Raw genomic sequence first — 13748 nt, 5'->3', positions numbered from 1 at the left:
AACAGAAATAAGTCACAGAATTTTTGAGAGACACAGTGAGATCATTTATGTGGGAGCTCTTTGTAAATTTTACGTAATCACTTAAATATTTTTTAACGTGACAAGAATGGCAGAAGAGTTGTACTTCCACCAGGAGCGGTGGATGTAAGAACTCAGTGCGGTGGGAGTGCTGGCATTTTCAAGTCTCAACCTTGATCACTGGGAGGGAAAGGAGTTATTTGGCCCACAGGTGGGGTCATATCTGTACATTAGGACCTAAGATCCTCCCAGAGGAGCCCTTAGATTACATGGAAGTCAGGCAAACTATCTTGTAGCTCAGAGGTTTTTTTTGTTTTTTTTTTTCTGACCTGGTGGGTGACTATTGCTGTCCGTAATCCAAGAGCTTTGGGTTTAGAGTTAATCACTTATTTGCTGCCTGACACACACTCCCCTCAGTGTCTGATCTACTGCTCCCATCCTCGCTTCTGTTTCCCTTGTGCACTTGCGTGCACATTCTCTGTAATGGTTTTCTAAAATGATGCTTGGGCTGACGACACACCTCTAAAGAGGGCTCCTGACTCTTAGAAGGAGCAGAGCCCTTCCACAGGAGACGCGCAGGTGGAGGCCGAGACATTCGCTTTATTTCTGATAAAGGGCTGAGGAATGTGGTTTAGATCGTCCACCCAGTTCCGCTGAGTTAGGAGCCTCTCCCCCACTCCCTGCCAGCCACAGGCTGGCCAGGGGAAGAGCAGACTCCGGTAACTGGTGGGCAGATTTGGAAAGAGGGGAAGCCTTTGAAGCCGCTGGGGCTGGGAGCCAAGTATGCTCAGTTGCTTACTGCAAACCCATCAATCAGATCTCTCATTCCCTCCGACGCCAGGTGGGTGTGGATGAAGCGTGAGACCCTTCACAGAAACACGCAGCTAAAGGAATGGAAGGCAAGCATCCCAACTCAAATGTGACCAGAAAACCTCCCAGCTGTGTGGAAACAATACTAAATACTGCTTCTCCTCACTGCCCTCATTCTGGTGACCTGCCCAGCCCTAACACTGAGGGCTTCTGACTCTTGGCCTCACCTGATTCTACCTGTTTTGCCGTCATCCACCGCAATAGTTCTCAACCGTGGCTACACATTAGAATCACTTGGGGAGCTTCTAAACCATCCGATGCTCAGGTCCCACCTCCAGAGATCCTGATTCAATTGGTCTGGGGTGGAGCCTTGGCGTCAGTAGTTTTCAAGACTCCCTGGGTGATTCTAAATCACAGCCAGGGTTACAGGCCACTGATCTAATGGTTTAGGTCGCATCGACCCTATTTGTCTTCATCTGGCTAGATGTAAACTGCAGGTAACGCCATCTGTGAAGCTCTCAGAATGAAAGCAGCCCCTCTGATAATGATGTTAGCAATGGTACCGCCACTTCTTCCCAGATTAAAGCCGTGATGGTAGCTTCAGAGGTCCTGTTTTTCTTCTCAACTTGTCCTTCACATAAAAGGTAGGTTTCAAAAAGAAGTTGTATTTGGCCCCTTGGTGCTCAGCTATTCATTTTCTTGAAAGGGAATAAGGAGGAAGATTTCTTTTCTTCTTACAGAAATGCTCTTGATCTGACTTTCCCCTCAGCCCATCTGCCGCTAGTCATTATGAAAATCCAGTAAAAGACATTCCCTGACATAAACTCAATGCATTCATCTCCCTTAATATCACCCCTAGTCGCACACCCAGGTATTGAGCCAGGCTTCTGATGGCTACGTGGTCAGGGAGAATGAAATCCATGACCCCAGCGCTTAAAAGGAGGAGACATGATGATATGATAGAAGCATTTAAAATACAGTTTTCTTGGTACCGCGCCTGAATTTCTCTCAGCTGAACTGTATCTACCTGACTCCAGCCTATTGGAAGCAGCCCCATGAGTGAGTCTTAATCACCCACAGTGGCTGAGGGACAGCAGATGCTTTGGTGCATCTGTGTCTCTGATAACAGAACCCACTTAACTGCTCTGAATCCACGGGGTATGATTATATTGGGGTAATAACTCCCAAGAATGGCTTTGCCACAGTTATAACATGCTGAGAGGGAGCGGAATACGAATCCTGCATACATTCGTCTGCCAGGTACAGTCAGCTATTCGTCAGTGCTATCATACCTGTAATAAGAGAGCATCACACCACAACCAGTCTGGGTGTTCAGCTGCACGACTAGACGAAAGGCACATTTGTCGTTGTTTAATTTAGATGAGTTTTGTTTTTAAAAGAAATATGCCGTTAGCTTTATGAAAACCCTGATAGAGTTCAGAGATTAAAATGAGTTTTTATTTTTCATCTTTTGAAAAAAGAGATCTGGATTTATACTCATTCTATCCCATCTATCCCACTGATTCCTCATTTAAAAAGTATCAGTTTTTTGTAGTGAATCAAATGTACCTGCTTTTTGTTTTGTTTTTTTTTTCCATCCCTGCCTCTGTTTTGAAACTGTTCATGTCACCTCAGGAAGGAGCCTGCCATTTTCGTCATTGCTGTGGTGAAATATTTATTGTAGTCCAAGTAGCTAACTTTGAAGATCGTACCGTGTAGATTTTCGCTGGCAGAGATTTTAACTCAGCTAACCACATGTGCGGTCAGATATCTCTGCCTTCAACGTAAACTATCAACGTCAAGGTGATATACTTACGTAACCCATGTGACCTGCTCAACCTAGATTCTTAAACAGGCTTGGCTTGACAGTTTTACTTTCCAAAGGTCAAAGATTGGGACTGAGATATCAGGGCCACTGAAATGTGAAATAAAGAGGAAATGAATGAATTCAAACCTTAAGACCAAGTACCATCACCTGGTCATATGAGAACTAGCTCTTGTGAAGCACCAACATAATTGTTTCTCATCTTTGAGGTTTTTTTTTTAATTGAAGTATAGTTGACTTACAATATTATATTAATTTCATGTGTACAACATAGTAATTTGATCTTTTTATAGATTATACTGCAAAGTTACAAATATTGACTATATTTCCTGTGTTGTATATTACATCCTTATAACTATTTATTTTATAACTGGGAATTTGTACCCCTACTTTGCCTGCCCCACCCAACTCCCGTCTGCTAACCACTAGTTTGTTCTCTGTATCTGTAGGTCTGTTTCTGTTTTGTTATGTTTGTATTTTGTAATTCACTGCATATAATTGAAAACACACGGTATTTGTCTTTCTCTGTGTGACATTTTACTAAGTATAACACCCTCCAGTTTGATCCACATCATCACAAGTGGCAAGATTTCATTCTTTTTATGGCTGAGTAATATTCCATTGTATATATAAAACGTATCTTTTTTATCCATTCGTCTGTTGATGGATACTTTGTTTCTATATCTTGGCTGTTATAAATGATGCTGCTATGAACATAGGGATGTGTATATCTTTTTGAATTAGTGTTTTTGCTTTCTTGGATAAATATCTCGGTGTGGAATTGCTGGATCGTGTGGTAGTCCTATTTTTAATTTTTTGAGGAACCTCCGTAGTATACTGGGTAGTGGGTATACCAATTTACATTCCCACCAACAGTGCACAAAGGTTCCTTTTTCTCCACACCCTCACCAACCCAACATAATATTTTAAATAGGTGGTGAAACTGAGTCCTACTCTTACATTTTCCTCCACTCTTTGCATCCTTTTTTGCGTATTGTAAGGAGACAGAATGTGGCAGAGGAATGAGCAGATCAAGAATTTCAATCCTAGTCCGCTACCTACTAGGTCTGTGTCTTTGGGAAGGTTTTGTGATCTCTCTGAGTTTCCAGTTTCTATATTTGTTCAAGAGAAGTAGCATCATAACATCTCCCGTGTAAGGGTTGGAGTTCATATCTGCAAAATGCCTGGCACCCGTGAGACACCCAATAATCGGGCAGCTGAAATTAGTATTTTTTTCTTTTGGATCGTCTGAAAGTCCTTGGGGACGATGAGTCACCCTCAGAGACCAAAAGAGAAGGCAGAGCAGCAAATTGTGAGGACAATTTAGGAGTCATCCTCCAACAGGTAAAGTTCACACTCCAGGGTTAAGTTCTGGAAGTTCCACTGAGGACCTGCCACATAGAACCTCAGAAGAAGCCCCGTCACGTCAGCCTCTACTTCATCTCTCAGGAAAGCCCAGGTCAATGGCTTTACTGGCTGTTAGAGTGGAGGGTAATTTAAAGGGAAGGAAGGTGTGTGTGTGTGTGTGTGTGTGTGTGTGTGTGTGTGTGTGTGTGTGTGTGTGTACACATATATGCAAAATTACAATTGTCAAAGAAGGCTGATTTTGTGGATTATTTTTCTGGTAAGGATATTAGAGGTAGTTGTTAGGGAGGAGAGAGAAATAAACGTTCTTGTCCTGTACTAGCCAAGGAGAGCCAGGAGTTCCTTTTCTCAAAAACACCTTTTCCATATTTCTCGCTCATCTGAGGATAATTTCTGCTTAAGTTCTGCCTTTGGGTAAAGAATACCTGTGGAGTGTTAAATATACTAGTTACTCCTCATTTCTTGCCATCACCAGTTCATGAAATCAGATTCAGGAAAGAGGAGTTTTTCAGTGAGAATGGAAGAGGAGTTTCTAGGAAAAATGAAAGAAAAAAACGGAAGCAAGTAGGGAAGCCTCTCCCCGCCTTTTGATTTTCTCCTTTTTTTGCTTTCTCAATAATTCTCTCTTAATTACTTGTTTATGGCTGTTCCTGCTCTTTGGAACCCACTAACCCATTTCCTTAGAATTCCAGAATTCCCCATTTTTCATTTTCTCCTTCTTTAACCTGCAATTTTCTACACAAAAAGTAAAAGGTTATGACAGGGGGAAAAAAAAAAGAAGCATTCACTTTGATAATGAAATTCATCTGGGTCCTAATAAATGGTAGGTATCTCAGAATACTTCACTTTAAAAATCAGGAGCTTTGAAAATGAAAGAGCAAAGGCACACAAAACTCACCACTTCTAATGATGGTGGCAAAAATCTGTCAGTGGGGGTTTCAAGCAACTGAAGCTAGAAGAGTCATGCAAATTTAAAGCTGGAAGGGCCTTGTCTAGAACAGCCAGCCCCTTGTTATACAGATCATAGACTGTTTGAACTGGAAGAGACATTAGAAATAGCCTAGTTTCACCTCCCATTTTGTAGATGCAAGAACTGAAAACCAACGAAGTGAAATAATTTGCTGGAAGTCTAACCTCCAGCGAGTGGCAAATTGCATCGCAAATTTCTTAAACATTTACTAAGTACCCCTTTGTGACAGACGTCATGCTAGGTCCTGGTTTGAGGGAGAAATGGGATGGTTTGAGGGATACACATCCCCTTGCCTTCTTGGGGCTCCGGTTCTCCTTGCAGTGAAATACACATCCTCAAACACTTTTAGTACAAGGTGATTTGAAATAACAGAGTGAACATTAAGGTCTGGAAAGGATATAACCGTGAGAATTGGCTTTCCCCTTCATGCTACTGTTTCCTAAACATTACGATCTGCTATCCCACTAATCACTTTTTCCCCCCAATGGGAGGAAAACAACATCACTATTAGCTGGACTGTTTCAATGGGTGAGTGAGACTAGACAGTAGCCCCTCCCCCACACCCCGAGCTAAAAGGCCAGAGGGGCCCTGCATGCTGGGTGACACAGTACAGGTGGCTTCCTTGCCCCCCTTCCTCCCACCAGGTAGTCTTCCTCAAACTCAATAGGTGTCCCTCCTACCTGCGCTGTGCCTGCTTCCACACAGGCGGTGCGCTAAGGAAGAGGGGAGAGATAGGCATTGTTACTAGAAGGAGGTACATCAAAGACCTTTGCAGCTCTGCCATGTGTAGGTAGGGTGATGGGAGAGATGCAAGTTGATCACCTGGAACAGGTGGGAACAGCAGGAGACAGGAGTCACACCTGCAGGGGACCATGGAGACAGAGTGCCAACTCTCAGTGTTGGTCACAGAGACCCTGAATCCCAACTATTCTACGCCAAAATATGTTTGAGAAGCCACCTGCTTGCTCACCGAAGTAGTTTCAACATTCCCTCTGCGGTCTGGGTCATATGCCTCATTTGGTCAAGAAACTCTGCTTCTCTAAAACGTGAAGTCAGCTAAATTTCTTCTAAGATTTTTCCAAATTTTCCATCATAAGGTCCAAGATGCTTTAGAAAGTATGACTCAAGTTGCGAGCTGTGATACGTGATTGGTTAAATTTTATTTTTCCCATGTCAAAAAAAATATTCCATATGTTTTCCCCAGCTCATTGAACTGTCTTGGCAATGAAGAGATCAGCGTATGTAGGAATGATTGACACCATATGATTCTTGGGTATCATATTTTGATGATGCTCTGCACTGTTTCAAACCAAAACAGAAACACACCCACACACCCTGTGCTCAAAAACCAGTACTTTTTGTCTTGATGACTACATTTAGAGTTGAAACATCATCATTAAAATTTTACGGGTGACATATCAGGAAAAACTAAGCCGACCAAGTTGTGTTGCCTAGAAAGAAAAACAGTCCTTCATTATAATGAATGAAATTGTGTGCTAGGTAGGAAGGCTAGTGACCTCTAGAAGATGAATCACTGACCCATAAATGGATGAGAATCAGCCAGAGTAAACGAGGCAGAAGTTTTCCCAGCATAATTGTGCATGCTGGCAGGGAAGATGTTTGTTATAATTAAAAGAGATAGAATGGTCAATAGGGAACATTTAATAGGAACAAATATGACAACATCACCTAACTATTTTTCTGGTCCATTCTTCATCCTCACGTTGTACCATACATCTGGGTTTTAAGAGGGACACATACATTGCACATAAAAATAACACACATCAACTTGTACGGCAGAACCAAGCAAAAATTCATTTAGAATAAGGACACTGTCAATGCCCAATTTATTCAGAGTAAACCTCCAAGTAAATCTGCACCGTCCAATGCAAGATTTTCTTCACTAGGCTGGGGAAAATGTTAAGAGTATCATGGGGACTAATGCAATCCTGTGAGATAGGCTAGGGTACTGTGTAAACCCCACCAGCTCTGTGAGTCTTCACAGAAGGCAAAGGGTCACCTGATTAGAACAGCTTCATTACAGACAGGGCCGGCGTGGGACACAGCCATAAAAAATCCTTCATTGAACCAGAGAGGACTGTGGCCCTGTGAGGACTACATGAGACAAGATATGCATAGCACTTACTGTGAAGTAAGTGTTTAGAAGACATATTGTTTTGGAACATGTCCTGTGCTATGAGTAAAGCTTACCTTCATTTCACTGTACAAAATGCAGAGGCTCCAGAAAAATCCCCTGTAGGCTCCCTGCTTTTGTCTAAGTTCATTTGTGAGAAGCGTTACTCACACTTTAGCTGCCAATGACTCATGGTTAAATCGGTTCACTCATCTTTTTTCCTTTTTTGTTTTTTAATACAGTTGCAAATCACGTGACATTCTGCTTTGTTCTTTTTTCCCCCCTAAGGGAAGCTAAGCAACTCTAAGAGCCCCATTACCTTAATGAACTAAAGCCATGCAGTGAAAAGGGTGGGTATCCACTTCATCAAATCTAGTAGATGATAATTTCTTGAAAAGCTGAAGACTAATTCTTGGGGATTTTCTGGAGCCCTATGCAAATTCATATCGCTTAACAGCCTATGTGAGTTGAAGGTTGGTGTCCAATGACTGCTAAGAAATTGTCAGGAATGTTGCAGAAATATAAATAGGCCAGCACTGAAATTTAATTAGACACTGCATACGTTAATAATAAATTCAATTAATTTAGCCTTCTACCTATGCTAGAAAAAAAATACCCAGGCAACATAATAATTCATTTTAAATGCCTCACTTGGTAACCTCCTTTCCTGAAGAGTGATTTATGCAGTAATTTCCTGGCTGTGTCTTCATAAGATTGTTCCAAACCAGCCCTTTTGAAATAATAATAATTTCTGAATGTGCACTAGGAGAGATATAACAAATGACTTTTTATTAATTTTCATTTAATGAGTTGCCTATTCACATGGTAATTTTTTAAAAATTCTCTTCTTAAGATAAACAGGTTGTAAATACTACAGGTAACACTTCCATTTCACAAATATCGCGACAGGAAAATCTGTCTCACATTCTGTACGTGATTTGAAGGTTAATCAGTGGCAAATTTTCTATCCTAAACAGGCTTCTAATTCTTTCTCAGTTAGCACAGCACATCATTTTAAATTTCTATAGTCAAATGATCCAAATTGGGTAAGGAAGAAAAAAAAAAGAATATTTTTCAACAGCAAAGCTCCTAGGAGGGAAAATAAGGGTGTAGACAGGAAACAAAGTTCTGTGCAAGGGGGAAAAGCAGCTAGAGTTGGTTAAGGAGCCCATGACACTGGTTCTTTTTTAAAGAACAAAACCAAGATCATCTCTTACAGCTTTCCTGTCGCACAAGTTCCTCCCTTTTGAAAACGGAGCCCATAATTTCTTACATAAATATTAATATTTAAGAACTTTAATTGCTTGTCTTTTCAAAAAGTTTAATTCCCTGGCAACTCATGAACTATAAATTGTCATAAGAAAAATAGCAAGAATGAAATAATAAAAACTAGGAAGAAGAAACCGTCCAGAAGAGGCCTGGGTATTTCAAGTAGTTCATACCTGTTTAAAACATCCTGCAATAGACAGGGCCAGGCTCTTAAAAATAATTTCTTGCAACACTTGGAAGAGTTTGCCTAAAGTATTAAATAATTCAAATGCAATAGTTACTTACATGAGAACCGAAAGGGCCTTGCTCCCAGCCCGCACTGTCTCACGCCCTCTCCATGGAAAAGCCCGTACTGCATCTCGCCCATGAACTTGTCCAGCTCCTGCCCTGAGGCATTGACGAGCAGAGCCCCAGTTTTGCAGAAGAAGGTGGCTTTGATCCACAAAGGTGTCCCCAGGGCTGCCACAGCTCCGAGGGCACACACAAAGCTTAACATCCCAGCCATGCAAAAAATGACTTTCTTCTGTTGGCTTGGCATGATGAGAAATGGCTCTTGTGAGGGTGAGGTTCAAAAACCAGACCTTTGTGACCGATGAGAAGTGACTGCCCCTTTGACTGCATTTATTATGGAAGGTGAACAGACAGAACCCCGCTGAAAAGGCAACTTCACCATCGATGGTGTTTCTCACCAGGTTAAATGTCAGAATGCCAGGATGAAGGTGGCTTCATCACGCTTACTTGTTTTTTTTCTCCTTTTCTGCTGCCGCTTCTAATTTGAAATCTTTGGACTAAGAATCTGTAAAATAAAACTCTTTCAAACTGCCTTCAAGTAGCTCCTCTTGTGTCCCTTGGTAACAGAGGTCTAAGATAACAGATGGAGTCCTCCGTGTAACTTGATGAATGCCTCCCCTCTCCTCTGCCTTTTGTCTGATTGGGTGAGTTGAAACTTTCAGAAACGGGCTTGGCTCCTATGGTAAATTTTCAGCAACTTGAGAAGTTCATTTATTGATGTGTTTTTATTTTTGTTTTTGCTTTTGGTGGGGAGAGAAGAGGAGTGTCATTAGAGGTAGGAAGAATACACACACACACACACACACACATATATTGGCAATTAATTGATTTTGGAAAATGTTCATTGTAGCAGGATAAAATAATGGACTGAAGGGGATTCTGTATGGATCTGAAGCACCGTAGACCAGCCACCGGGGCTCCTAGCTCCTTTTCTCCCAGATCAGTGATTTAGAACCAGTGTGTCAATAGACAGTTTGATTCAGTTTTTTCCTGGCACACAAAAATATGGAGAGGCAGGTGCAAATATCTAGATTTCTAAATGTTTTCCTTTAAAACATTTGGCTGCTTTGGGACAATGGCAAGGGAATGTGGTTCTGGATCTGAGAAATACAAGAATCTGGAAAGAAGACGAAGGCATTGTCATGGAAATAATGGATTGTAGTCAGATGGAAGGCACTGAGAATTCATCACTGAAAAGCACAGGTCCCAGCAGAGGTAACTGGTCAGAGAGACAAGAGACCAAGGTGTGAGCAATACTAAATAGCAAAGTGAGTTTGGTTAAATTGTCGAGATCTGAAAACTAAAGTTCAGAATTCAGTGACAGCTTTTTAACCGCATTTCCAGTGAGATTCCTCTTTCTGCAAACAGATATAGTACTTGTTTGTGTGTGTGTGTAAGTGTTTAATGAATGTCTATTTATGCCACATTATTGTGCTAGGCTCTGACCTACAAACTGAACTTTTAGTAAGAACTTATTACATCTGGCACCTTGCTAAGTATTTTATCTAAATTATCTAATTCTCACGATTAGTGTATAAAGTGATGAGGAAGAAAATCACAGTGATATCCCCATTTCACAGATAAGGAAACTGAGGCTCAGAACAAGCAAACAACTTGCCCAAGAGAGTAGTGGAACTGGATTCAAATCCAGGCTTCCTGAGCTTTATTTGCTATTCGTAGCAGCCCTTGACCTTGAAGAGATGGCCGGCTCTTCAGTTTGGGTTGGGTTGGGCTGGGAGTAACGGCAGGGTAGCCCATCATCTGTTATACATCTTGGGTGCCTGGAAAACACAGACATCTGCAAATAGAACTTTCCCAGTTGGTCAGAAGCACCTGTTGACGCTAGCTTCTAGTCTCTTGATGCACTTTTAAGCATGGCAGCTTAGAAGAAATTAATCTGTGAAGATTCCACACCACTGACAGCATAAATGAGTCTTAGGTTAATAGCTCTTTGAGGGGGACCTTAAGGTATACTCTTGGACTTCTTGGCACGGCTACCCTCTTTTAGTAGTTGCCAGAGGCTGTCTTGTTGGAGATAGACAACTAAGTATAGAACCAATTCAATCACTCCAATGTCCCTTCAGGGGAGGCGGGGGGAACATAAACCATGGCCACAGGACAGGGCACACACCAGATTCCGAAGAGTCACTCAAAATTAGGTTTACAATATAAGTAAGCCTATTTATTTCATGTAACTTGACACACAGAATAAACGACTCATTTGGCTTCCCAATGAATTCTCCACTGGATTTAGAATAATTGCCATGATTGTCTACTAGCAAAACAAGGGGGCACCAGTGCCCCTAGTAAGCCGTTATGTGAGGGTCCATATGCCACACCCATTCCAGAAACTTTAAGATGTCTAAGGAGAGCTAAGTTAATTAAATCAACATATTCTGTAATTGGAGGAGACAGAACATGTCCAAGCCTAGAAGCAGAAATCACCTACAACTTAATCAATACAATGAATACCTCTACAGAAAGGACACGGTGAGAGAGGGGTAGTTAGCGTAGGATGTTGGTTTCATGAACAAAGCCCTGTCAAATGTACCTAAAGCTGTCCAAGAAGAAAAGCCCTGGCTATGTGTGTGGACAGCAGTTAGATCACGTCAGTTCTTAAGTTTGCATCAGTCTATAGCGAAGTTTTCCCTGATCTGTAGAAACGTGAGAAAAATAAATACAGCGTAGTGAGTTCACCTTTCATTCTGAAATTTGTCTTTCCTAATTTTTGTTAAGATTTCCTTTCTTTAATGGAATAATAGTAGTTGAATTTTTAACATCTTACCTGGCAAGCTAAAAAATTGGCAAAACTATATCTGTTCCCTGTTAAAAAAAAAAACTACTCGTCTATGACATACAAATTACGGATCCCCGTGTGGAAACAAGGAGGCCTAAAACCTCCTGGTGACCTGGCTGGTCTCTTTGCCCTAAGCCAGTGGTTCTCAGCTGCTCATTGGAATCACTTGAGGAGATTTTTAAAAACTGCTGATGTCTGGGTTCTAATCCCTGAAATTCAGATTTGTTTGATATTCGAGTATGGCCTTCATGGCGAATCACACCAGGTAATTGCACTGTGCAGTCAAGGTTCGAAGCCAGGGTTCAGACCTCATTCTAAACGGCTGCCTTCTGATGACTGACTGGGCTTTGCAGATATCTCAGCGGTGGAATGTATCAGGCATGGCCATCTGGTCACTTGAGAGAAAGTTTCTCATTATAAATTAATGAACTGGCACAACCACTTACAGCTCAGACTTTCCTGAATTCTGTTCAGCACCAAGAGCATCATCTTGTCGAATTGTCCTGATGAGGTCAAGTTTCAGCCTATCCAAGATGAAAGACCAGATCGTGGATCATAGCTTTACCCCAAGTCACCACACGAGCGTTAACGGTGATGTCTCCCGGTTGTGAAGGGCCCACCTCGGGTCCTACGCCTGTCTCCCCTCCTCTCTGTGCAGCTCCCTTTCAAACTTCAATATCAACCACCCACAAGCTGCATAGTAGTGTGTGTGATCCACCCTCTGAGAATGATATAATAGAACCCGGCAGTCATTATGCCTGACAGCCTTCTTTTGAAATTTCATCTTAAGTGTCTTGAATGACAGTGATGACACCATTTTCCTTGCAGCCTCTCCGAGAACGTGAGTCATTAATGTCAGCAAGTTTTCACCAAGTATTCTTTACTTCTCTCAATCTTAATAGCAATACATTTGGTGACATAAGAAAAGGGAGCTAAGTCTTTCCATCCTCCCCAGTGACCCCTTTCCGCTGCTGGATGATGATATAATTCCCCAGTGTGACTGGAAACAATATCAAGAAAGGAGTACAACCGCAGTCGATGTTTTTACTTCCAATATAGTATTTGTGTCTCTTCTCACGCTAATTTGGCTTCATTGGTTTTTCCTTATGGTCATTCAAAAAAAAAAAAAAAAAAGGCTCCAATCCAAAGGCATAGAGATTCTCACCTGATTTGCCCCCTGAGAGTAAGAGGTAGCACGGCATGGTGGGGTGTGGAGAGAGAGCTGGGGAAAAAGATGTGCTCCAGGGTCTGGCTCCAGGTCCCTCACTAAATTAAGAATTCTTTAATTTCTCTGGCATTTGTTTTAGTCATTTATGAAAAGAGTGGTCTTGGCTATATGTATAGCAATTCTCAAATTATTTTCAACTGGAGAAACCGTTTCCTCAACTGAACTCTTGGGTGTAATAAGAGATAAAAATCGAGCTTTTATATGGGGAGAGGTGGGGACCCAGGAGCTTTGTCACTGGGCACCCCCCTCGCTCCTTATTCCCTAAGACCCCCCCCCATCCCAACCCTAAAGTGTGATAAGCATGGACCACACGATCGTTTAATTCCCTTCTAACTACAAAACATTTTCCTCACAAGTTATAGTATTAAAATGTGTCCATTTGCTAGATTATTTCTCTCTCTTTATCTGCCGTACTAACCTGTTATGTATCATAGAACATTGCACGGCTGAGAAACACCGGATGGTTGATTATTCCAATTATTATTTGTTAGATTATTTGGTGAGCCTTTCTGGGTTTTGTCTGATTTGTCACAAGTAAGAGTGATTTTGATTTTCTTCCAAATGGATCATTATACTCCAAGGCGTCTCTCAGAGAGATTCAGCAAGGGTTTATCCAGCTTCCTATTCTGAGACAAGAGGCCTTTGTGAATCTATCCCCTTTTTCTCATCTTTAAAGCAAAATCTGGCAAATTTGATTGACGTTCCTCGACTAATTCAAGTTGCCGGGGATCCTGAAGTAGCATTGTCATTCTCTAATGACTGTAAGGGGAAAAGAAACCACTCCACAGAAAGAACTGATGGATTTATTAGGGGGAAAATTACCGCATGTGCTAGACCTTGATGAGGGCTCATATTCGTAGAGCTAATTGCTTGAACTAGAGGATTAAAAGGGTTGAGGGAAGGGAAGGAAAAGAAAACAAAGTTCTCTTAGAATACAGATGAAGCCTCTGTGGATTTGGACTGGAAGGAGGATTCAGTGTGGGATTTTCAGGGTTGGTGATGACTGTGGGATAAGTATAAGAGTTGGGCTTCTTATACAGA

General features: G+C 41.7%; 1 protein-coding gene across 2 annotated transcripts in view; it reads right to left on the bottom strand.

Moving 5' to 3' along the window:
• The window catches only part of CLRN1 (clarin 1), a 39056-nt gene extending 30127 nt beyond the window's left edge, over positions 1-8929 (bottom strand). For both annotated transcript variants that reach the window (XM_030873510.1, XM_030873512.2), the window contains exon 1: positions 8677-8929. In XM_030873510.1, the coding sequence (XP_030729370.1) occupies positions 8677-8929 (253 nt within the window). The remainder of the gene's footprint in view (positions 1-8676) is intronic.
• Between the last annotated feature and the right edge of the window lie 4819 nt (positions 8930-13748).

The sequence above is a fragment of the Globicephala melas genome, chromosome 4 (assembly GCF_963455315.2).
Source record: "Globicephala melas chromosome 4, mGloMel1.2, whole genome shotgun sequence".
NCBI classification, from domain to species: domain Eukaryota; kingdom Metazoa; phylum Chordata; class Mammalia; order Artiodactyla; family Delphinidae; genus Globicephala; species Globicephala melas.
This window is presented reverse-complemented; position numbering and strand designations above follow the sequence as displayed.